This window comes from Triticum aestivum, chromosome 3D (genome assembly GCF_018294505.1).
Source record: "Triticum aestivum cultivar Chinese Spring chromosome 3D, IWGSC CS RefSeq v2.1, whole genome shotgun sequence".
Classification (NCBI taxonomy): Eukaryota; Viridiplantae; Streptophyta; class Magnoliopsida; order Poales; family Poaceae; genus Triticum; species Triticum aestivum.
In genome coordinates, this window is record NC_057802.1 from 580,071,493 (window position 1) to 580,097,937 (window position 26,445).

Here is a 26,445-nt window from a genome sequence, read left to right on the forward strand (position 1 = left end):
TACCTCCTCAAGCAGCATCAAACAATTCCATGCGTGCACCACAAATCTATACCAAGTTTGATCAGGATCTACTTTTCCAAATCAGAATTAGCGCTAGAGCAAGCAAGATCAATGATATGGCCGTGAGATAGAGAAGGAATGAACAAACTCACCCCTCTCGCGACCTCCCTGGTAGAGGCGCCGCCGCCACGCACAACAGAGGGAGAAAAACGACTGGTGAAGGGGGAGCGGTGTCCTTCGAAGGCCGGAGGGAGAGGGCGGCCGGAGTAGGGCGGCGGAGGCCGGAAGGAGAGGGCGGCCAAAGGAGAGAGAGGGCGAGCGGCCCTATGGGGAACAGAGAGGAGTCGTGCGAGAGGGGGGAGCGATCTGGTGCGGGCAGGGGAGATTTTTTAGTTCTCTTTTAGTGGGCCCGAGGATAACTAACCCAATTAGAACCTCTCCACCGGGCTATTTTTTTAGCTGGGTTAGTGCAAACTAGCTCAAACTAACCCCTCTTGTTTCGATAATTTGAGGCTCTTTCAACCCAAACTAGCTCTAACTCAGGTATCCAAACAAAGAGGAGTGTTACTGTACATGCTACAGTGTGGACCGTAGCACATTATTTTTTATGGCCATATCACCACATTGTTTTCTACTGCTGGTTCACTGGGCTACCGTGGTTCGCACTGCTGGTTCACTGGGCTGCCGTGGTTCACACTCCTCCGACCTGAGTAGTACTCCCTCCATTCCTAAATATAAGTCTTCGTAGATATTTCACTATGGACCACATACGGATGTATATAGATGCATTTTATGTGTAGATTCACTCATTTTTCTCCGTATGTGGTCCATAGTGAAATCTCTCCAAAGACTTATATTTAGGAACGGATGGAGTAGTATAGTACCAGTATATACCGCATCATTCTTTGCTCCTTCTTACTACTCCGACATGTGGGAGAGCCAGCATCCAGGTCGACGTGTCATGCACTAGATTAGAGCGCGGAACGGAAGGGGGGCATCACCTCGGTCGGAGCGCCAGTAATTCATGACTATAGTGAGTGGTCATATCACAAGTCTTTCCAGCAGTAACGTGCCATCAAATCGCACAGCCCCACTCGCTCACCCTCCTCGCCTCTCTGTCAAACTGCCTACCCGAAAACTGCCGCGCGTACTGCCCGGGAAAAGCCCCGCCCTCAATTTTTAACTACGCGAAAATAGTTCGAGCTTGTTCGTTCTATATAAATACAGTACTTACTGTATGTTTATTCACCTGTGGGGTTGTTCAATGAATGGAGGGGCGGGGAGCACAAGTGAACAATACTGTAGTACTACTAGTAGTAAGTAGGAGTCGTACAGTAGTCACCTTAAATAGAGAGTTTCTTTTCTTTAATGCCACGTACACAAATTGAAGCGCTTGTTATGGAGAGAAAAAAGATAATCACTCCACTATATATGGATGCAGGGGCCTGAGCGCTTGCTTTACTAGGGTTGCTCTCTTCATACTCTCATCCTCTCCAGATATAAACAGGACAGCGATAGCGACATATTCTCTCTGCTCACCGCTGGTCACAGATCCGGCCGGATCCCTTCGGCCGGTGTGTGTAGAGGACTAAAAGGTGCATCGTTCACGCGGTCATCGCCGCCGAGGGAGGAAACCCACAGCTGCCGGAGGGGCCCGATCCTCTGCCCGTGCCGTTCTCTCCGACACAGCACCGGCTCGGGAGGTCCTCCGACCCTTCTTCCTCGCAGATCCGACCTGCCGCCGCCGACATCCCGGCGACCCTCAGGTATAAGTTCTTCAAAAGCGGCCTTGCTCTACTGCCCCAGCTCCCCACGTGTCTGCATGTGCATCTTTTTCTACTCCCATCAGCTCTTCCAAAGCCACCTAAATTTTTAGTATTATTAGAGGTAAAGCTACTTCATGCATTCGAATCTAAGGCTTTGTTCAAACAACGAAGAAAGGGGGGAAAGTTGTAGCATGAATCTAGGACTTGATTCAAAGAGGAAATAATATGGTGAAAGTAGTAGAGACCGGATACCCAACCGGTCTCTTGGTTGAAAAGGGAAATAATGGTAAAACGCAGTACAATCTGGATAAGGAACAGATCTATTATTGGTTGAAAAAAGGATAGAAAGTGGCGGCTGGTGGACAAGTCAACAGAGTATGTCCAGGATTAGATTTGCTGCCATCACATAGTAAAAGGACTCCAGGATTAGATTTGCTGCCCTCACATAGTAAAAGGTCTCAGGATTAGATTTGCTGCCCTCACATAGTAAAAGGTCTCAGGATTAGATTTGCTGCCCTCACATAGTAAAAGGTCTCCAGGATTAGATTTGCTGCCCTCACATAGTAAAAGGTCTCCAGGATTAGATTTGCTGCCCTCACATAGTAAAAGGTCTCCAGGATTAGATTTGCTGCCCTCACATAGTACAAGGTCTCCAGGATTAGGTTTGTTGCCCTCACATAGCATGAACAAACTCGGCATCACCACTTTATGCCTCCTTCTAGGTACATTGTGCTGATGCGTCCACTGTCACATGTCCTTATACCAACCTTTTGCTGTTGTTAATGTAAGGGCAGATGTAAAATGAAGCGATCACACTGTTACCTTAGGGACATGTCTAACCAGTGTTATTGTTAATCTAATGCCTCCAGTGATAAGATGCAATTAAACTGTGTTACAAATGGCACTCCTGTTGTTTTCCCCAGTATGATAAGTAAGTTGCTCCTTTACGCTGCTGAGTGTCCTGGTGTCCCCACGGTCCCATGCCCTTAAACCAAATCTTTAGCTGCTATTGATTTACTGTGTCTGGTAAACAAGCAATGCCACCATTAAAGTAATCCCATATTTGAGGAATCTCATTGTTGATCGCAATGCTTCTGGTAACATGAAGCATTGCTGACGTTTTAAAATTTCTACTGTCCTTGCGTGATTGCCATGAACATAATTAAGATGCTTCTTTTCATTTTGTATATGTTTCGTATATTCTTATTGACCAGCAACTGTTTACTTTCTATCTTTTTGTGCAGATAGGGATATCCATTTCACCTTGTTGCTATTGTGACCTTTTGGTGAACTACACAAACACTTTTTTGGAATGAGTGTCTTATGCAGTTCAACTAAAATGTTACATGGGCAACATCTCTCAATTTTGGTGGAACTGAACAAAATGGTGATTGTAGTTTCCAAAATCTCCGTCAAATTTTGTTGGTAATCTCGTGCAACATTTTATTAGCCTTTGCAAGATGAGCCATAGCTGAATGATGCAATCTTTGCTTCATTTCAGGTGAACTGCTGAAAAAGTGGCATGAATTAAATCATCGAGTGGAGCTACAGGTTGACTTCCACTAGTTCCAGTATTATAGTAATCATGCTCTTTATTATCTACGCTGTGCAAACAGGAATACTCAACTACAGATGTTGTGACGGTCAAGAGCATTCGCCAAGTTCTTTGATTGTTTGACAAGGCTAGCCAAGATGGATTTAATCCCGATATTCACTTTATCTTAAGGCTCTAATGGGTTGGTTCTGAATCTTGCAAGCTGGGAATCAGTGAGATGTATAGGCATCTTTGTTGTACTTATTATTTGAATCTTATTTGTTGGTTCTGAATCTTGCAAGCTGGGAATCAATGAGATGTGTAGGCATCTTTGTTGTACATATTATTTGGATCTTATTTGTTGGTTCTGAATCTTGCAAGCTGGGAATCAATGAGATGTGTAGGCATCTTTGTTGTACTTATTATTTGGATCTTATTTGTTGGTTCTGAATCTTGCAAGCTGGGAATCAATGAGATGTGTAGGCATCTTTGTTGTACTTATTATTTGGATCTTATTTGTTGGTTCTGAATCTTGCAAGCTGGGAAACATGGCATGATGATGCAGAGGACAACAACCATAACAAACAGTTCAAACTTGGTAGTATTATCTTTGTGAAAGTGCGACAAATGTGCTGATCGTGTGCGTCCTGAGAATAATAATTCTAATTGTTGTGCATGTTGATCCTGTGGCACTGATAGAACGAGCGAACGCATTGCTTGTTTCAAGTATAAATTTCTATTAAAGCTAATTAAATTTAAGTAAGTGACCACTAACTCCTGTTATTACAGTACCAATACAGACCCGCTCGTGAACCGACGTGTGGCCAAGGGTGCATGTTCTGCCGGGCGTGCAGCGGACGAGGGAGGGTAGTAACTGTTGTCGCCTGTACACACTCAGCTTACTGTTGAATCTAGTTCCCCAAGAGCTGAAAAATGAACTGCCGCCGCCGCCTACACACTCGTTCACTCGAAGAGACTCCAATGGCGATCCGAGGGGTGAGCCTACTGGATATGGACTTCAGCAAGGAGTTCCCCTTTGAGTTCGCCGTTCAGTCCTATGGCTGCACCAAGTTGAATGTGATGTACACCAACGATACGGACTCGGTGAAGCTCTGCCTCGCCTCAGTCCTATGGCTGGACCAGGTTCTGGAGCATTCGCCCGTTTCATCGGCAGCGCAGACTGCACCTTCGCTACGGTGGAGAGAAGGAAGAACGCGAGATTCGGCCATCTGATGCAACAAGCTTGTCGACATCCAGAAGCAATACAAGATCATCAGCAATGGGCAGGAGAAGGACTCCGTCGTTGACCTCGCTGAGACCATCATCGACCCCTGATACGCCAACATGAAAGAAGACGACCTGAACACGTGGGAGGTACCTCTGAATCTAGCCTACATAACCTACGCGGCCAAGGATGCATACACATGCTACGACATGTACAGGCAGATCTTGGACATGAGGGCGTGTCTGCTTCCCGTAACCGACGAGTACACGGACAGCCGCAGCGTCATGAAGGTCTAGATGTTGTACATTATCTGTTTATAAGCCCCTTTATCATCTGAGTGTTTCATGCATTAGCCTATGTGTCGTAATTATCTGTTTTGTCCGAAATATTTCTTTTAAGAACCAATTAACCTGATTGCTTTTTAGTGGCTATTTGCTTATGTATGTAAACTAGTTCACTTGTCCGTAAAAAAACTAGTTCACTCGGCTGCCGTGCTTTGAATCTCCTTCCTCCCAACATATTCCCCTCCTCAGGTGGACCCAGCAGGTCTCTGAATTTTCTCCCACTTTCTTTTTCGATGTAAACTGAGTTTTCTCCCAGTACTTTCCCCTAGAACCAACTCAACTGTCCCACGTCTAGCCTAAAAAATAATAATACCCCACGTACTATTAACTCATCAAATTAAAATGATATTTTATTTCGTAAGTTGAAAGTTCTTACAAAATAATAAAAATAATTGTTTATATATAACTTGGCAAGTTAACTCCTAGTGATTGCGTACATAAGCTTGCAAAGATTTTACTGACGTGCAATCATGTGTTTATGTTTTTATAACATTTCTCTGTCTAGCCCAACATGATATTTTCACCCAGCCGAGCAAGTCCGCGGATTTCAAGAAAAATGCAAATGGGATTTAAATGGGCTGCATATATGCTACATCATTGTTTCACCCAGGCCACCAAATGGACTAAAAAAACAAATGGACAGGCGCACATGTGGGCCAGTAGGTCGAAGCCTAAGAAGGCGTTGGATTTATATCCAACGGCCGACATTCTTCTTCAATCTCTCGTCTTCTTCCCCCAGCGCTGCCGGAACCGCCTGCTCCAGCCTTCGGCGTCCAGCGGCGTTGTTTTGCGCTCCTCAGCGAAATGCTACCCCGCCCACGGCCAGGCCATCCCTCCACTCTGCACCTCCTGTTATTCTCTGCCGAGTGTAGGCCCACCCCGCACCCGAACCAGTCAAGTTTCCCACTCCTCTTCATTTGCGACTCCACTACCGCGTCTTCCCCATCTCCGGGTCATTCCAGTCTGGGGCCTCGCCGTCGTCCACCGCCTCGGTGCGCTCGGCGCGGCGTGGTCAACATACGAGAGTCATCGGAAGAGGACTGTACGTGGAGAGCCTGACGGCTGGGACCCACGAGGTCCATGGTCGCACGCAAGGAAAGTTCCTCCTTATTACGCACTGTACGTGGGAAGGGCTTCCGTATTTCGCGAAAAAAACGTTCCCCCCGCTGACAGGTCAGACCCACCAGCTATATCTTCGCACGCAAGGAAGTGCCTCCTTATTACACACCAAAAACTGAATACCCCTGCTAGCTGGGACCCACCATAGTGGGTGGCTGACTTGTGGGCCTACTAAGTTGACGAGGATGGAGGGCTTTGTCAACTTAGTCAATATGAACGATTCTAGCTCCAATGACCGTACGATGTCCATCCAACGGCCATAGTGCGTCTTCAACCTCTGGTCTTCTTGCTCCAGCCACCCAAAGCAGCGCCGGTCGTGCCACGTGCTCCTGCCTCTCGTGGCCGGCTGTGATGCCGCGGAGGCCTCACCGCCCCCTACTACTCCCACCGCTGGCCTAGGGTATCCCTCTACTCACCCACACCCTCTGTTATTCTGCGGCGACGGCAGCCTCACACCGCAGCCAAACCAGTGAACCCTCGTACTCCTCTTCGCGTGGGCATCCACTGCCGCATCTTCCCCGGCTCCGCGTCGTCCCCTTCCTAGGCCTCGCCGTCGTCCACCGCCTTGGTGCTCTCGGTGCGGCGTGGTCAATGTGGTCAACGACCGACTTCCATCGGAAGAGTACTGTACGTGGAGAGGCTGACAGCTGGGTCCACGGCCACAGCCCAGTTTTTTTGTGATTTGCCAAGTAAGTCGCTTTGTCAGGCCTGTTGGGCTGCAAATCTTTCAAGACAAGGAGAGCTTCATTCGGCTGGCCGAGAAAATGGCCTATCAGTATTGAGAAATGGGCTGTACATTTTTAAAACACATCAAACCGGCAATTAGTTTCAAATATCTTTTTTTCATTTCAAGATTTTAAATTACATTAATTTTTATGTGTGGAGAATTTGTTGGATTTTATATTGATATACATTTATTTTTAAAATCAGTTTGAAAGTGAGTTGAAATTTCGGGATTAAAAACAGTTCGGACTGCACCGAAATATGCAAAATTTCGTATAATTTTTTAACCGTGGCCACAATATGGGCTGTAATGCTAACAAAAAGAATATGGGCTCCAAAGAAACCTTAAGAATTAGCAAATGGGCTGTAAATTATTAGAAATAATGGCAGATGGGATGTATACTGTTTTCCACAGATTTGAGGCTTTCCTAAAAAAAGGTTGACGCACAAGCAGTGACTGTTGGATGTCCATCGAACGGCCGTCATGCTTCTTCAATCTCTGCTCTTCCTGCTCCAGCCGCTCAAACAAGCGCCGGCGGGACTGCCTGCTCCCTCCTCCCCGCGGCCGGCTGTGCTGCCGCGCAGGCCTCACCGCCCCACCGTACTCCCATCGCTGGCCTAGCCATCCCTCTACTCACCCACACCTGCTGTTATTCTCCGGCGACGGCAGACGAACCAGTAAACCCTCGTACAGTCGTACTCCCCTCCGCGTGGGAAACAACTGCCGAGTCTTCCTTGCCTCCGTGTCGTTCCCTTCCTAGGCCTCGCCATCGTCCACCGCCCTGGTGCTCTCGGCGCGGCCTGGTCAACGTGGTCAACGACCGACATGCATCTGAAGTGGACTGTACGTGGAGAGGCCGACAGCTGGGTCCATGGCCGCACGCAAGAAAATGCCTCCTTATTACACGCAAAATAATGATTCCTCCACCTGACATCAGGGACCCACCGAAAGGGCCTCTGTATTTCGCGAAAAAACGTTACCGCCGCTGACAGCTCGGACCCACCAGCTATATCTTCGCACGCAAGGAAGTGCCTCCTTATTACGCACACAAAAAATGAATACTCCCCCTGTTAGCTGGGACCCAGTATAGTGGCAGGCTGACTTGTGGGCCTACTAAGTTGACGGGGACAGAGGGCTTTGTCAACTTAGTCAATATGCACGATTCTACCTCCAGTGATCGTACGATGTCCATCCAACGGCCGTAGTGCTTCTTCAACCTCTGGTCTTCTTGCTCCAGCCGCCCAAACCAACGTCAGTCGTGCCTCGTGCTCCTGCCTCCCGTGGCCGGCTGCGATGCGGCGGAGGCCTCACCGCCCCCTACTACTCCCACCGCTGGCCAAGCCATCCCTCTACTCACCCACACCCCCTGTTATTCTGCGGCGACGGCAGCCTCACACCGCAGCGAACCAGTGAACCCTCGTACTCCTCTACGCGTGGGCATCCACTGCCGCGTCTTCCCTGGCTCCGCGTCGTCCCCTTCCTAGGCCTCGCCGTCGTCCACCGCCCTGGTGCTCTCGGCGCGGCGTGGTCAACGTGGTCAAGGAACGGCTTCCATTGGACGTGGACTGTACGTGGAGAGGCTGAGAGCTGGGTCCACGGCCGCAGCAAGGAAGTGCCTCCTTATTACATGCAAAAGAATTATTCCTCCACCTGACAGCGGGGACCCACCGAACGGGCCACCGTATTTCGTGAAAAAAAACGTTTGCCCCTGACTGCTGGGACCCACCAGCTACATTTTCGCACGCAAGGAAGTGCGTCCGGGCAAAAAAAACGATTCGCCCCCCTGACTGCTGGGACCCACCAGCTACATCTTCGCATGCAAGGAAGTGCCTGACAGTCGGGACCCACCTGGGCGAAGCGTACATAGCGTTGTCATTCTGGTCGCGAACGTGTACGTACATATATACTGGTGGATGTAGAGGCGCGCACGTGTCGTAGTAGAGGCGCGCACGTAGCATGTACATGTACGTACAGCGGCGAGGGTGCAAGAAAGAAAATACGGCCACGTATGTGTACATACGGGCGGGGTCTCGAACGCCTACTCGCGCATACGTACGGCGAGGGCTCGTTGACATGGCTGGGTCGGAACGGAGAAACAGCGTCGTCGTCGTGTTCATGGGGAGGCAACGGAATGCGTCATGTTCATGGGGAGGCAACGGAATGCGTCGTGTTCATCGGGAGGCATTGGAACGCGTGGGAGCCAACCGGCTGGGTCGGAACAGAATGCGTGGTCGTGTTCATCGGGAGGGCTTGGACGGAACATGCGATGGAAACGAGGCCTGGCGTACCGCAGAACGGAGGAAACGGCCTTGTGTTCGACCGGCCACGTTCGAAACGGGATCCTGTTCATCGGGAGGGGTCTGGCGTACCGCAAAACGGACGAAACGGACCTCCTACGGTCGAAACGGGGGTCCTGTTTATCGGGAGGGGTGTGGCGTACCGCAAAACGGACGAAACGGACCTCCTACGGTCGAAACGGGGGTCCTGTTGATCGGGAGGGGTGTGGCGTACCGCAAAACGGTCGAAACGGGGGTCCTGTTCATCGGGAGGGGTGTGGCGTACCGCAAAACGGGACTCCACGGGATACTGTTCATCTCCACCGTCGACCTCCTCCAGCCTCCACGGGCTACCGTCGACCTCCTCCAGCCTCCACGGGCTCCTGTTCATCCAGCCTCCACCGCGCGCTACTCCACCGGCTACTGTTCAACCACCCCTCCACGGGCACCCCTCCACCATCTACTGTTCATCCAGCCCTCCACACCACGGGGTCCTGTTCAACCACCCCTCCACGGGCACCCCTCCACCGTCTACTGTTCATCCAGCCCTCCACACCACGGGGTCCTGTTCAACCACCCCTCCACGGGCACCCCTCCACCGTCTACTGTTCATCCAGCCCTCCAGCACACCACGGGGTCCTGTTCATCTAGAGGCAACGCCACCGCTCACTGTTCATCCAAACCCCCCCCCCCACACACACAACACTCACTGTTCATCCCAGAGGCAGCATCGATCGGCTTCAGTTAGCAGCAGTAGCGAAGGAATCGCTCGATCGGGTTCAGTTAACAGCCATCGATCGATCGCTCGGGTTCAGTAACGCGTAGCCTGCAGTGCAATCGCTCGGGTTCAGTTAGAGCCCAACGCCTCACTCGGGTTCAGTTAGAGCCAACGCCTCGCACACACGCGCGTACGTGTACGAGATAAACGCGCATCGCTCGGCCCCCGACCTCCCACCGTAACCGGGAACTCGCCGAAATTTTCCTCGCCCTCGCTTGTACCACGGTTTTTTTCGTCATGGATGGCCCAAAGAATGTCATGCAGCTGCGTCTCCGGCCCGTCCAGGACGAAAAGCCCATTTTCTGTCATGATTTTTTGTCATAGAAGTAGGAGCCCACCACATCTATGATGATACCGGGTTTTGTCACAATTATCGTCATAGAAGTGTCATATGTATGACAGAAAAAAATTCGTTCGGCCCAAAATGTCATGGATGTGTCTTTTTTTGTAGTGATGCTAGGCTCGTCAAGTTTAACCCGAGTATTCTGCGTGTGCAAAACTGGCTTGCACCCGTTGTATGTGAACGTAGAGCTTATCACACCCGATCATCACGTGGTGTCTCGGCACGACGAACTGTCGCAACGGTGCATACTCAGGGAGAACACTTATACCTTGAAATTTAGTGAGGGGTCATCTTATAATGCTACCGCCGTACTAAGCAAAATAAGATGCATAATAACATAAACATCACATGCAATCAAAATATGTGACATGATATGCCCATCATCATCTTGTGCTCATGATCTCCATCACCGAAGCATCATCATGATCTCCATCGTCACCGGCGCGACACCTTGATCTCCATCGTAGCATCGTTGTCGTCTCGCCAACTATTGTTTCTACGACTATCGCTACCGCTTAGTGATAAAGTAAAAACAGTTACATGGCGATTGCATTGCATACAATAAAGCGACAACCATATGGCACCTGCCAGTGGCCGATAACTCTGTTACAAAACATGATCATCTCATACAACAATTTATATATCATCACATCTTGACCATATCACATCACAACATGCCCTGCAAAAACAAGTTAGACGTCCTCTACTTTGTTGTTGCAAGTTTTACGTGGCTGCTACAGGCTTAGCAAGAACCATTCTTACCTACGCATCAAAACCACAACGATTTTTCGTCAAGTCTGCTGTTTTAACCTTCAACAAGGACCGGGCGTAGTCACACTCGATTCAACTAAAGTTGGAGAAACAGACACCCACTAGCCACCTGTGTGCGAAGCACGTCAGTAGAACCAGTCTCGCGTAAGCGTACACATAATGTCGGTCTGGGCCGCTTCATCCAACAATACCGCTGAATCAAAGTATGACATGCTGGTAAGCAGTATGACTATTATCGCCCACAACTCTCTGTGCTCTACTCGAGCATATAACATCTACGCATAGACCTGGCTCGGATGCCACTGTTGGGGAATGCAGTAATTTCGAAATTTTCCTACGAACACGCAAGATCTATCTAGGTGATGCATAGCAACGAGAGGGGAGAGTGTTGTCTACGTACCCTCGTAGACCGAAAGCAGAAGTGCTATGACAATGCGGTTGATGTAGTCATACGTCTTCACGATCTGACCGATCCTAGCACCGAAGATACGGCACCTCCGCGATCTGCGCACGTTCAGCTCGGTGACGTCCCACGAACTCTAGATCCAGCTGAGGTCGAGGGAGAGTTTCGTCAGCACGATGGCGCGATGACGGTGATGATGAATTTACCGACGCAGGGCTTCGCCTAAGCACTACAACGATATGACCGAGGTGGAAATCTGTGGAGGGGGCACCGCACACGGCTAAACAATCAACTTGTGTGTCTATGGGGTGCCCCCTCCCCGGTATATAAAGGAGTGGAGGAGGGGAGGGCCGACCCTCTCTATGGCGCGCCCAAGGGCGGGCAATCCTACTCCAAGTAGGTTTGCCCCCCCCCCCTTTCCTATTCCTATTAGGAGGAGGAGGAAAGAGGAGGAGGGAAGAAGGAAAGGGGGGCCGGCCCCCCAAACCCTAAACCAATTCGGTTTGGGCCTAGGGGGGCGCGCCCCACACCTTGCTTGCTGCCCTCTTTCTCCACTAGGACCCAATAAGGCCCATAGACTCCCCGGGGGGTTTCGGTAACCTCCCGGTACTCCAAAAAATACCAGATACACTTCAGAACCCTTCCGGTGTCCGAATATAACCTTCCAATATATCAATATTTATGTCTCGACCAATTCGAGACTCCTCGTCATGTCCGTGATCACATCTGGGACTCCTAACAACCTTCGGTACATCAAATCACATAAACTCATAATACCAATCGTCATCGAACGCTAAGCGTGCGGACCCTACGGGTTCGAGAACTATGTAGACATGACCGAGACACCTCTCCGGTCAATAACCAATAGCGGAACCTAGATGCTCATATTGGTTCCTACATATTCTACGAAGATCTTTATCGATCAAACCGCATAACAACATACGTTGTTCCCTTTGTCATTCGTATGTTACTTGCCCGAGATTCGATCGTCGGTATCCTCATACCTAGTTCAATCTCATTACCGGCAAGTCTCTTTACTCGTTCTGTAATGCATCATCCCGCAACTAACTCATTAGTCACATTGCTTGCAAGGCTTATAGTGATGTGCATTACCGAGAGGGCCTAGAGACACCTCTCCGATACACGGAGTGACAAATCCTAATCTCGATCTATGCCAACCCAACAAACACCTTCGAAGACACCTGTAGAGCATCTTTATAATCACCCAGTTACGTTGTGACGTTTGATAGCACACAAGGTGTTCCTCCGGTATTCGGGAGTTGCATAATCTCATAGTCAGAGGAACATGTATAAGTCCTGAAGAAAGCAATAGCAATAAAACTTAACGATCATAATGCTAAGCTAACGGATGGGTCTTATCCATCACATCATTCTCCTAATGATGTGACCCTGTTCATCAAATGACAACACATGTCTATGGTTAGGAAACATAACCATCTTTGATAAACGAGCTAGTCAAGTAGAGGCATACCAGGGACACTTATGTTTTGTCTATGTATTCACACATGTACTAAGTTTCCGGTTAATACAATTCTAGCATGAATAATAAACATTTATCATGAAATAAGGAAATAAATAATAACTTTATTATTGCCTCTAGGGCATATTTCCTTCAACTACCACAATTCAAAAATAAAACTCACCCAATTTGCTTTGAACAGAACACATATAGTTTTAGCTTAGTAAAGTCTGCTAAGTGATTTCTCTACTCTTATAAAAAACCAAGTTGGTGATGATGATGTGCCTGCCATCTTGCAATATAGACCATCCGATCTATATCTGACGGTTAGAAAGCAAACCATGGCAATTTTGCAAAAAGATACCCGCACCTCTGTCCGCATTTGTAGATAAGGCCTTCCCTCATTCATCCTTATCTCCCACAACCTCATCGTTGAGCAATTAAAAAAGGAAGCCTCTGGAAAAATCTGGCATGGTGGCCGCTGCTGGCGTCATCCATCCCCATGCCTCCGCTCAGTCCGACCACCCATCGCCACCACGCCCCACTCCTCCTCACCTTATCTCTCCTCTTTCTCGAGATATCATTAGTTTTTACACATGTGATTACTCCTGCACGGGTCACTCACAACAAATTTTTTATAAAAAATACATCTTGATGTTCCGTGCAATGCACGTGCATTTTGCTAGTTACAAGGAAAAAAGAGGGCACACAAACGATTTCAAGTACAAAATGATTGGAGGAACAAAGTAATAGAGATCGTATCAACCTATAATAATTGATGTAGTTTTTGATAGCATATTCTATAATCAACACTCAACACCATTCTGTAGGTAGTCCAAATCGGATGACCACCCATGCCTCGAGGGATGGAGAACCCTACCTTCATAATAATTATGTATATTCACCCATGCATTATTAGTCAATAAAGATCATATCAAAGATGCTTGTAAATACTTGAAAAATATATCCAAGTTGATAGAGTAATTCCATATCAAACTAGTAACATGCACCACTGAGGGACGGTGTCCTGTCTAAGGGGCCGCTCATGGCATCGGTTCCCGACCTGGTGGGCCTGTCTGAGGACAGCTTTGTCGGTTCCATCCTGGGCCACTTTGGGCAGGCCTTGACGATATACTTGGTGATTCCACAAAGGCTTGACATACAAGACAAGAAGAGAGAGTCTTGGGGAGTTCTACCTCCTTATAAGTAGCCGACCTAGTTGTGGAAACCTGAGGACTCCAGGTATGCTACATAAGCTGAGGGTTGGGTTTGTCATAGATCAACTTAAAATCTCTCAGTACTTGGTACTTTGTATACACCCCAATGCAATAAAAAAAAGGAGTAGGTTATTATATCCGCCGTGAGAGCCTGGACTTGGGTAAAAACCCTTACTTATGTTACCATCTTGACAAATACCATATTAACGATACCCTACTGAGGGATCTGCCGGATTTAGCTCCGATACTGGTGGCCCATGCAGGTCTTGCTAGGTGAATGTCGTGGCGCGTGGGGAGTGCAGATCAATGGTCAGATCGTTCCAGTGCGATCTTCGTGCAAGGCCAATTGTTCATCTTCGTCGGCGTCACCCTTGTCGCCAACTCGACTGGTCACCTCGGCCAGGTCTAGGCCTTCTCTCTAGGTCGGATCACAAGATTCAGCAACATGGAGTACACCGAGAGTGCCAATGAGAGATGATCTTCTCAGGTTGGGCACCTTGCCAGATCCAGGAGTAGCAGATGTCAGATCTCCAGATCACGATATGAAGTAAGATGTTGGAGCTACCGGAAGAGGACGTCCGTTTTTTCTGGCGCACCCACCATCGATCTTGTTTCCAACATCGAATCATGTTGGTAGAAGACATGTAAGGTCGAAAATTGAGTAAAAGGTGGACATGTGAGTAAAAGATGTGGCGGTGACGACCAAAATGGGGGACTAGTGGCACCCCTAAGGGCGCGCATTGGTTTATCTACCAGCGAAAGGGCATGCTCTGGCGGGAAACTGGGTCAAATTGAGGGCGGTGGGTGGAAAATGGGTGTGACACGCGTCATTGGTTATTAATGGATGCTCTAACCAGTGCAAAAGTGGTTGCGCTGTTGGCAGGAGCCAAAGAGGCAGACGTACGAACGACCGCGTTGTTGGTAGGTTTCGATGCGGAGGACGAAACATCAAACTTCCTCCTGCATGAGTGGTTGGGTTTGGTACCCGCTCCATATCAGCGCCCGGCCAACAATTGTATAGGCTCGCGGGATTGATTTGATGCGGCCTTCAAGAAATATGGAGGCCAAGGCAACGGAACCTAAATTTTGTCCTCAAAGACAAAACAAGCGGTTATTGTGGCGATCGGGGTACATATGACCTGACTTTGGTAGAGGCATGAGATGATCTCACCTGCCAGATCTTTGCCATTGTTTCTTCTCATGTCCCCCTTTTCTATGTAGGCACCTTTTTTTGAAACTAATATCTAAAAGCATTATATTTTATTTTGTTAGGAAACATCTTGCATTATAGTTGTCCCCGCTAGTAAAGGAGTTCAAAGGGAAGCAAAACCTTGAAACTAAGACGATGAAAATGGTCACGAAATCTTACATGTAGTCACGTACACGTGCTAAATAGTATTGCACTGCCATAGATCCTTGTGCCAGATGTCAAACACTTCACGAGACATCCTGTCCCGCACGTAGGGATCAGGCTTTTGACCAAACACAAACTCATGTTGGCGTTGTGAGCCGGACATAAACCATTCTACCGAGTTTGGATCGTTTGTTCGGTCAGTTTTATTCGATGCTAGCGATGGGCTGAGTGTTTTTTCAGTTTTATTTTCTTCTTGCAACTGCGTTAATATTTTACAACTGGTGACGATATTTTATAAAATGTTCCTGAGTTTTAAAAACAATACACAAAAATGTTCAGTAATTGTGAAATATTTCAGAAATTTAAAATATTCAAAAAATTTAAGAACTGTTCATGAATTCCGAAAGATGTTCTCATTTTTTCAAAATAAAGGAATTTTAAGATTGATTGCCAATATATAAAGTATTAGAAAATTTGAAAAAATTCAGCAATTTAAATTTATTTATTAATTTTGAATAAATTATAAAAACTAATAACTTCTCAAGGACTAAAAAAAGTCTTTAATTTTAGTTGAAGCGTTTTAAAATATTTTATAATGTAGAAAAATCAATTATTTAAAAAGTTTCCAAATCAAAAATAGAAAATGGAAAGTAGATAAGAAAATTTAAAATAAAAAGAAAAAAATTGAAAAGAAAACTGGCAGAGAAAAACATAGAAGAAGAACAGAACAGCCAAAATAAACCCGTACATTTGTAACACCCGAAGCAGGAAAGAACACATTGTCTCGAGTGGGTCGGCCCATGTAATCACGGGAAATGCGTGTTCAGGTTGACATACCCCTCTTCACACGGCTCTTACGAGCGGAATATGATTTACCCCTCTTCACACGGCTCTCTATTGCATTTAATTTGTTTTAAGAGGAATTAAATTTAATCAACTCATTTCTTTGAGGCATGCAAGCTGTGGCGGACATTCTAGAACAATCTTGGCTGCCCCACCAGGCCATGAGGACAAATGTACCGCTTGCCAGTTGGCCAACATATTTAGGAATGAAATTGAATCAGCCCATTAGCACACCGTTTTTAAAAGAAAAAATTAATCCCCAAGCTCCGCCACTACATGAAAGCATTAAATATTAATTACCCAATCTCAAATTAATTTTAAGATCTAGATATATTCCAAGTTAAACTTTTGACAGAGTCTACAGAAACATGGGCTAAAATATACACTATCCAATATATGCAGTACAAACATATAGTTTAGAAATAATCTAGTGAAACTAATTGATGTTGTAGATGTCTTTTTGGTTAGTTTTTTTCAACCAGACCAAATTTAATTATTATTTTTGAATGTTCGGGGGGGGGGGGGGGGGGGGGGGGGCAGAGTTTCCCCCACCTGAATATATTTGATGATCAGGGGAGAACCCCAGGGAAGTGTGTTTATAGATGACCGTGTACACATGGAGAAAGGGAGGAGGGATGGAGGGTTTTTACAGGCACACACTAGCTAGACAGAGAGGGCATGGAGCCAAGTTTCTACATGACCCCTCCGACTCTCGGGGAGCCGACCACGCCAAAGTGTGGTGTCCTCACGGCAGCATCCAACCACACGCTGCAGAGACGGCTGCTGTCGCTGGAAGACCACAGCGTTTCTGTGCTTCCAGAGTTTCCAGCAGCACAGTAGAGCGAACTCCACTGCCGATTCGGTCACCGCGCCCACCGCGGTGGCAAGGCGAGGCAGCCCGCACACCCTGACTCCATCAGTGTCGACGCCCAGCTTGTTCCAGAAGGCACCCGCGAACGGGTAGGCGAAGAGCATGTGATCGGCCGTTTCCAAGGGCGCAACGCACAGTGGGCAGTCGGCTTCCGTCGCGGCAACGATGCACTTGCGTAGCAGGACGTCTCTAGTGTGTATACGTCTCTGGACCAGCAGCCAGCTGAAGAACTGCACACGCGAGGGGATCCGCGCGCCCCAGATCATATCCGCGAAGCTAGCCCGCGCTTCGCCAAATCGCAACAGCCGGTACGCGGCACTCGACGACAGAGCATTGCGGGGCGCAGCAGCATGCCGTAGTTGCCTCGTGTCCTCCCCCTCACCGGGTGGGGTGGCCGCCACCAGGAGAGCCGACACGGCATGCAGTTCACGCTCGCCCGCCCTGGTCAGTCTGGGGACCAGACAACCGGTCAGGCCACGTCGGCGCACCTGCCAAACGGTCGCCTCGGCGTCCGTGGCGTGGGAGAAGAGGGCGGGGTACGCCACCGCCACAGGCCCGCAGGGAAGCCAGGAATCCCACCAGAAAGAGCAGGCCCGGCCGTCCCCGACCGCCACCCTAGTGATCGTGCGGTAGAGCGGAAGCAGTTTCGCCACCGAGGCGCGGTGTTCTCCGCGCGCGAGCTCGCCGCTGTTGAGGATGGAGCGGCCGCTCGCACTGCTCCAAATCCAGGCCGCCCAGCGCGACCGGGGCGTCGCGTGGAGGCGATGAAGCATCTTCAGGAGAAGGCATGTGTTCTGGGTGGCGAGGTCGCGAACGCCGATGCCTCCTTCGCTTTTGGCCCGGCACACTCGTTCCCACGCGACCAAGCATTGTGCCCCCGTGGCCCGCTCAGCCACGTTCCAGAGGAAGGAGCGGCGCAGGGCGTCCAGAGCGTGAACCACCGAGGGAGGAAGCAGCAGCGCCGCCATTGCGTACGTTGGCAGCGCATCCAAGACCGTGTTGATGAGGACCAAACGGCCGGCCGGCGAGAGTAGGTGCGCCGCCCACCCAGCTAGGTACATGTCCACCTTCGCGAGCATGGGCAGGAAGTCCGAGGTAAGTCTGCGGGAACACGCCCGTGGCGCAGCCGAGCGCGGTCACCACTTGTCCCAGCAGCTCACCCTCCGTATGCAGCGGTACCAAGGTGCTTTTGGAGAAGTTGATAACCAGTCCCGTAGCGTCGGCGAACTGGTCGAGGATTCGCCGCAGGCGAGCAGCACCATCCGCGCATGCACGCATGATTATCTGCGTGTCGTCGGCGTACTGGAGCACGACCGCGGGCGCCTCAGGCAGCAGAGGGTGGCGCATCACATCATCTTGACGAATGAGCTGCTGGTGGACGTCAGCGACGATGAGGAAGAGGTAGGGGGAGACGGGGTCCCCCTGCCGGAGCCCACACTTCACCTGGAACCATCGCCCCGGCACGCCATCGAGCAGAACGGCCGAGCGCGATGAGTGAAAGAGAGCATCAATCCAGTCGCACCACTTGGACGGGAACCCCCGCACCTCCATGATCGCGCGCAGGCTCTCCCAGCAGATGGAATCGAAAGCTTTGGCAAAGTCGAGCTTAAGAACCACCGCGGACGCTGCCCGCCGATGACAACACTGCACGAGCTCGGTGGCGTAGACGAAATTCTCGGAAATGCTTCGCCCCCGCACGAACCCTGACTGGTCTTCGTCGATCAAGAGGGGGATTTGTTGTTACAGCCTCGACGTGAGCCCTCTGCACAGGATCTTCACATCGCCATTTTGCAGCGAGACCGGGCGAAAGGAAGCGGGTGTCGGCACCCCCCCCCCCTTTTGGGGACCAGAGCGACGTAGGCGCGGTTGATCCCGTCTAACCGAGCTGTGCCGGCGTGGAACTCGTCGAAGAGCCGTTGGAGATCCGCCTGGTAGAAGGCGGGGCCGAGCCCATCGGGGCCTGGCGCGCTCGAGCGATCGAGTTTGTCGGCCGCCGTTTTGATCTCGGCGAGATCGAACTGAGCCACCAGTTTCGCGCCCCGAGGCGCCTGGGCGTAGAGGCCCGCCAGATCGAACCGCCATACGGCCGTCCTGGGCCGGCCCAGTAGCGCCGAGTAGTAGGCCAGCAGCGCCACGGCCTTTCCAGCATGGTCCATCACCTGGACCCCTTCGACTTCCAGCGTGCTGATGGAGTTGCGGCGGCGCCGCTGCGAAGCCGAGGCGTGAAAGAACCGAGTGTTCTCGTCACCCTCGCACACCGCCCGACGCTTCCCTCGCTGGCGCCAGTGCGCGCACTGTCGCCTGATCGACGCGGCCAGGGCGAGCCGCGCGTCACGTCGGAGCGCAGCCTCATCTGCGGAGAGAACACGATTTTCTTCCAGAAAGTCAAAGAGATCAATCGAGAATCTGCAGTCATTGTCAAAGGTGGGAGTGTGTAGAACATTACTTTGTTACATTTATTTTTTCAAGGTAACACAGCAACATGTGTTTATCAATATCTTCTCTATTCTTAATGTCTCAGTTGGTAGGATTGCGTCCATAATTTTTTTTGTCTCACCACTTTCATCCGGTTTTTTTTTTCAACGGGTATTTTTTTTCGTCCTCCCATCCCACCCATGCACGCCCCCCTCGCCAAAAAAAACCATCCCACAGAAAGACCTCTCCTATCGATCCCCTCGATCCCCTGGAGACGCCGCCGTCGTCGTACGCACCTCCATCCCTCGAACGCCCGCGCACAGCCGCCCTCTTCCGTCTCCCGCCCATAGCCGCTCTCTTCCCCGCCGGCGCCGCCCTCTTCCCCGCCCTCGAGCGGGGACGCCCCAGATCGAGTCACGCAAGTCAGCGGGGCGGTGGCCAGATCCGCCACGGCCACATCTCGTCCAGATGGATGGCGCTGGGAGAGGTAGATCGAGGGGGCGGGTACCGTGTGGGTCTTCTCTTTCGGGATGCCGCTCCGACCTGATCCGGTGAGGAGGCAACCTTTGTGTGCGGCAACGAGGGCGGCGGCCGGCTGCGTGAGAGGTCGATCTGGTCGTGCCCCCATGATGGCATGGTGATGCCCACCGACGACGGCGCTGCGTTGCTACCAAAGGGGCACCCTACCGCGGCCGGGGACTCGCTGCCATCGAAGCACGGCACCTCGCCGCCATGTATGTTGCGTGTTGTTGTGCTGCAGGTCCTTGGGGTTGGGTGCGGCAACTCGCGACTCGAAGATGATCTCTTGTGGTAGGGCGTCGCCGCCGGCGGCGGCACATGCATAGACCGTCTCGGTGCGACAGAAGAGTTCGGAGTTCACTCCGAGAAAGAATTGCTTTGCATGTACATTTGCTGAAAGACTGATGTGCTGAACTTTCGATGATTTCGATTGGTCTCTGACATAACCTTTCCTCTTTTCGTTGATATGTCCAAAAGAGATCCTTATTTCACCTTTTGTTTATACGTATTCAACGGGAGGAGTTTCATACTTTTGGAGTGGAGCTATCAAATATATTTGTGCTCGATGTTGGTGTTTTAATCCGGATCCCTCGCTGAAGGTGCTCGATGTTGGTGTTTGAATACTGCTGCCGTACTTCAAGGTCTGTAGCAGCTCTTGCAATGGATTCTTTTTAATGATAGTACAGTTTATTTTTGTTTAGATTTGGTATTGTTGTTCTGTCCACTTAACCCAGTCTGTAGCAGCAGCTTTTCATGTCGTTTCCTCGCCAACAAATGTCATAATTTATCACGCACGTGTGCAAATGGTTTTTTGGCTATAGTATGAGTATATGGTTCAGAGAAGTTCGGTCAGATGCAAAGCATGCTTAGCATCTCATAGTCGTAGGCTATTCCTTTTAACATTGAAGCCATCCAGGTTGTCAATTACGGAGATGATTTGGAAACTCAGCATAGAAAATTATTTACTCTAATGGAGATTACACATATTAAGGCCTTTATTCTTTTATATTTGTGCTCGTACTAGGCAATATAATGTCTCCAGTGCAAGCATTAGCCCATCTTTAGCTGCTCATAAGCAGTATCAGTGATATATATAGTACACTCTTGCTAAGATTAATCTTTGATATATATAATTCATTGCCTGGATATAGTTTGCTCTGAATGTTTTTTTGCTCTTTAGTCTATGAAGAATTACAAGGAGGAGAATAATAGAGTAGCAACCAGAGCTGAGCATTGGCCTGTAAATGCAGCAAAGTTCTCCTAGAGGTGTGATGTTGGTGGTGATTTTCTTATCCCGGGATATGGATGGGGCGGGTCTGTGGGCACCATGCTGACGCGGAGAAGGAGGTGCAGGTAGCGGGGCGCTTGAGGTGAGGTGGCTGCAGGGTTGCTCGAGAAGAACAGGCTTGTCAGCACCACCTGGATGCCTTCGTCATCAGCAATGTGGACAAGGTGCTAGGGTTATTGTTTTTTTCCTACAAGGTCAGTTGTTACATTAGGAAGAACATCGTCTAAAATCTTGACAACATAAAGGAGCATAGAGTTAATAGATTATGAAATCCTGTAGTGCATCAGATGCACCCTTCACTAATTTTTGAACACATTTATATTATCCAGGTTCCGACCTCATTCGCTGTGATGTTTGTCTTTTTTATGGGGCAAGGAAAACATTTTTAGGAATGATAATCCCAAACTTTGATTTCTTGGTTGTCGAATCATGGTGCTGATTAGATTTTATTTAACCTTAAATAATCTATTTATATTGCGGCTGTGTCTTTTAGCTCATCTTTTAGTTTCTCTTCTCCACTTCGCACAAGATTTTATTGTAGGCTACCAAGTACAGTTATACCACTTATACTCTTCCTATCTGATTATGCAAAGCTTTATTTATACTCATTGAACTTTGTTAGATAGTAGGCCCTCCTATCAGTGTGCCTAAATATAATTGTTTCTCTGTGTTTATAGTATCTTAGTCCAGTAGAATGAATGTTCTCGAGTAATTAGAGGTATTTGGATCAAGTGAATGTGGGAATACCACTAAAATCGAAATCATAATTATTTCGACAAGATTCACTCTATAATGTTGTTATCACGGTCCTCTGGAATTTATGGAAGCGCAGAAACTCCAAGGTCTTCCGGGATGTTTTTGAGGAATTGCACATGACTGCTAGCAAGATTGCTGACGATCGATACCGTGGTCCAACAGGTATTCACATGAAATTAATAAATGGCACCTTATGGATTGGAGTACTCCGCTGTATCGCCTATCTATGAGATTTAAAAAAAATTCTTTCTTTTATTTCTCTTAATCCCTCTGTACTCATTGGACTTTGTATAGTTCTCAGTTTTATGAAGTGGTTCAGGCTGGCTTAAGCCGCCATAGTCCCAGTAAAAAAAGGCTGCAAGCGTCGCTTCGGCCTTTCGGAACTGAATATTATGTAGTTTATTGTGATTATTGATAGTGCTTCTCTACTACCAGAGAAGGTAATAGTCTCTTATGTGTTTCTTTTTTCCATTTGAATGCACTCCATTTTTTAATGTATTAGTTAACATCAAACCTCCCATTCTTTCTAGAGTGCTGATATACTATTATTTTCAGCTTAACACATTTAACTTCCTATAGATTTCATGGTTTATGCAGATTAGCCGAGCTAAGAATTTTTGTGAAGCTAAAGCTGGTGTTAAGATGAACGCCGCTATGTATATATTTGAAACAGTTACAAACATGCTTGACAGACTATATAGGGGTGATCAAAACCATGCGAAGCATTATGGGACAAGTTTCTCTACCTTAAATAAGTGTTCGTTCTCTCATGTTTACTATTCGTTTAAGGGTCATCAACCTGTGTATTTATTATCATTGACCAAGTTTTACATTTTCTTCAGTAGTGTTCATTATGCAGTTCTAGATTGTTAGAGAGTAGAGTTTATTGATTTATTACATGGAGAGACCAGTAGTGTTGTAGTGGTGTTGACATAATTGCTAACATTTATTCATTTCAATTTTCAAAGATAAGTGGAGTAGTGCAGGCTAACCAACCCATATTGTCAAAGCTTTGTTCAAATAGCTCTTAACATATTTGTTTTTGTGCTAAATCATCTTGATAAGTCTGGTGTGATTTCGATCCCCTATAAGCCTAACAAAGACAAGATCAAGTTCCACTGCGTCTGCTTCAAATACCCTACCACCAAGTTGCACCTCAGCCCCATGAACAAGAACGGCTCTGGTTTGGGGTTCAACATATTGTTCCCAGTACAAAAAATTCAGGCTCATCATGTTGCTTCCAGTACAAGATGTGGCTTGGTGACGGCATTTTACAGAGTATGTTACAACATAATGAAGCACAAGCGGCGATATCTCATAACAAACAAACAAAAAAAGCAAATATAAAATTGTGTTTTAGATTTTATGCCCTCGTGGAACGGTTTAAAATTGGTTTGTCCGGTTAGCACGGTAAGCTCCGTTGCACATTTTTAGATCTTCCACAGAAAATATTCGTGTTAACTACATATATTGTCTGTGCACGATGGTTACGAGTTGAGGAAGTAGTCTCTATTGTACTTGCTTAAATATCGTGTGAATGAAGGTACAGACAACATTTCTGATATTGTGCGAGACTATCTTAATCGCATCAAGTGGATCTTAATTTGTAACAGATTATTCGTTGGATCATCACTCTTTATGTGTACACCGTGAAACTGCCATTTTATATCAACTATACATTGCATGTGAAGTGGGTTTCAATAATCACACAATTGTGCCCGTGCTATCTTTTCTATACATGTAAATTTTAACATGCATTATGTTTATATATAACTCCAGCGAAATATTTCATAAGCTCGTGGCAACGCACGGGCATTCTACTAGTCTATATGTAAGTATCTATCAGTATCTATATGAAGGCGATGTGGACCTTGGCCCTTGCCGGTGGGACGGATCTTGCTCCGCTTTTAGGTGTTTTTGTGAGTTTGTTTTAGGTTTGTGTCTTACTGAGGAATACGTTGGGGCGACGGCACTCTAAAGATGGGATAAGGTTCTCCCCGCCTAGCCCCATTACGGTGATGCATCTACCGTCATCGAAGGGGTGTGGAGGTGTGTCTCCGGTAGATCTCCCGAGATTCAGTTGGTGCTAGTGTTTCGTGGATCTGTTTGGACCCAACCTTTGTTCATCTTCGTTTACGTGTTTTCAGGTGGGATCCTTTCAATATATAATTCTCTTCACCGGCAACGGTTGTTGTTCTAGCGTGTTGTATCTGTGGGGTCTTAGCATGATGACTTCCTGACTATCTAATGCAACAAATTTAGCATGACTCTAGTGAGGGAGGGGCGATGATGGCAGCGTGTCTTCGGTTCACTCCAATGCTGATATGACATGATTAATAGATCGAATTCAAGATCCAAAAAATCCAGTTATATCTAAGATGATGTTGAGAGCTAATCAAGTAAAAGTTTCTTTTTGTGCCACAATACCATTATGCTTTCTCTAATCAGATAAAGCATTGACCGTCCAAAACCTCGTAACTAAAATCTCACAAATAAATTTTGCAATCACGAACAAAAGGCACTTTTTATATCATTCAGTCTCAGCCCATACTACAATGGGAGTACATGAATTGGTAAGATGGCACGGGATTGCAAAACAATAGGTAACGTGCATCATCAATCCTACGAAGAAAGAAGGAAACCTCAAGCGACGTGATCGAAGACTTGTGTCCATCTTGGAGACGAGCCTCAGTTACACTTAGGGCTAGAGGAGAAATCGCCGACCGGGAATGACTTGGATATCATCCCGGCGTGCAGCCTAAGCTCATCCCCATCGCGGTCAACCTCCTTTATACTGACCCACGCAATAAAGACCTTCACCTTAATGCCTTCGAGGCCGCCGAGCGTGTCATTTTTTATGTTCCCAGCGACCCGAGTGTTGTAGTGGATGTCGTACTGGCCGTCAACACGAAGTTTGCATTCATCGGAGAAGTGTACCTCAAAGGAGCCGTCTGGTCGGAGCTCGTAGTCAAGCACTCCCTCCGGGAGGATGCCCGGCGGGAAGCCATATCTCCCTAGCATTTCGTACGCCGTCGGCTTGTTGGCTGCGGGGGCGGGGGCCTTGGCCAGGGTGGCGGCGGTGGCAGTGAGAAGGATGTTTACTATTGCCATGAGGAGGAGGGTAGTATGCTTCGCCATTGCTAGTGCTCTAGCTCAGGCTGACAACTAAAGCTTTGCAGATATATTTGTGTGTAAGCACAGAAAGATGCAGGCTATATATAGAGATAAATCTATAAATATTTGGTGTACAATAAATGTGTATTGAGTACTCACCAAAGTTAATAGGAAATATACTAAAAACATTGTCATATAAATTAGATAAATATAAGATATATATGCTCATTAATTTTACAAATCATAGTAACAAAATAAACATTTAAATGCCTCCAAAAAAATCTTTACATTCATTGAGGTGGAATAAAATATTCTCTTATTTTAGCAGAAATTAATTTTCTACTTTAGTAACATTCTTCTTCTCAAAGGCCCCGAGGGCCATCATTATTTATCTTGGCCCGCAATACCTTTTGAATCATGCAAGGCGAGCTATTCCCTAGGAATCTTGGCATGTGGCCTCTACCGGGAATATACACTACAGGAATCAGCTTATTTGCCGTCCGCCATGCCGGACGGCAAAGGCACCAAAAGTGGACGGTAAAGCTCTTTGCCGTCCGCCAACGACGGCAAACCTGCCCGGCAAAGAGAGCAACGGTAAACATGTTCTTTGCCGTCTGTTTCCTCAAAGCGGACGGCAAAGGCTATTTGCTGTCGGCGGCGGACGGCAAAGAACATGGACGGCAAAAACATGCATTAGTCACGTTAGGTGGCTAACGGCAGCTTTTGCCAGACGGCAAAGCTGCCCAGCCGTGATGTCAGCAGATGCGTCAGCAGACCCAACTCTTTGCCGTCTGCCACCGACGACAAATTGACCAAATGGGTCTACTCCCAGGTTGCACAGGTTGCTGACACATGGTCTATTTGCCGTCTACGGCGGACGGCAAAGACTCCTTTGCCCTCGGCGGCAGACGGCAAAGTGCCTGTATTGTTGCTGTTTTTTCTGTTTTCTGTTATATCCCTGCATTTTCAAAAGATATATATATAGTTTCAACATCAAACTAGCCCATGTATCAAACATCTAGTAGTCCATCAATGCAACAGAACACATAGGGTATTAAAAGATCCAGTACATACATAGTTTCACGGAGTTCATCCATATATACATACATAGTTTCACATTGTTCATCAATACAAATGAAAACAAGAACTAAACACTGGCAGTCCATCAATGCCGCTTCCATGAAGTGAATCAACCTGCAAAAATGGGAGTAAGAAAGTTAGAAGAAGAAGAAGAAAAATAAGACTACAAGAAGAAGACTAGAAGAAGAAGAAGAAGAAGAAGAAGAATCTTCTTCTAGTCTTCTT

At 47.9% G+C, this 26,445-nt stretch overlaps 1 protein-coding gene across 1 annotated transcript; it reads right to left on the bottom strand.

Annotated features, from left to right (window-relative positions):
• Nucleotides 1–24,479: 24,479 nt before the first annotated feature.
• Nucleotides 24,480–25,196, bottom strand: LOC123075601 (uncharacterized). Its single transcript, XM_044498165.1, has one exon. The coding sequence runs from the start codon at nucleotides 25,162–25,164 to the stop codon at nucleotides 24,715–24,717; it is 450 nt and encodes a 149-aa protein (XP_044354100.1). The 5' UTR covers nucleotides 25,165–25,196; the 3' UTR covers nucleotides 24,480–24,714.
• Between the last annotated feature and the right edge of the window lie 1,249 nt (nucleotides 25,197–26,445).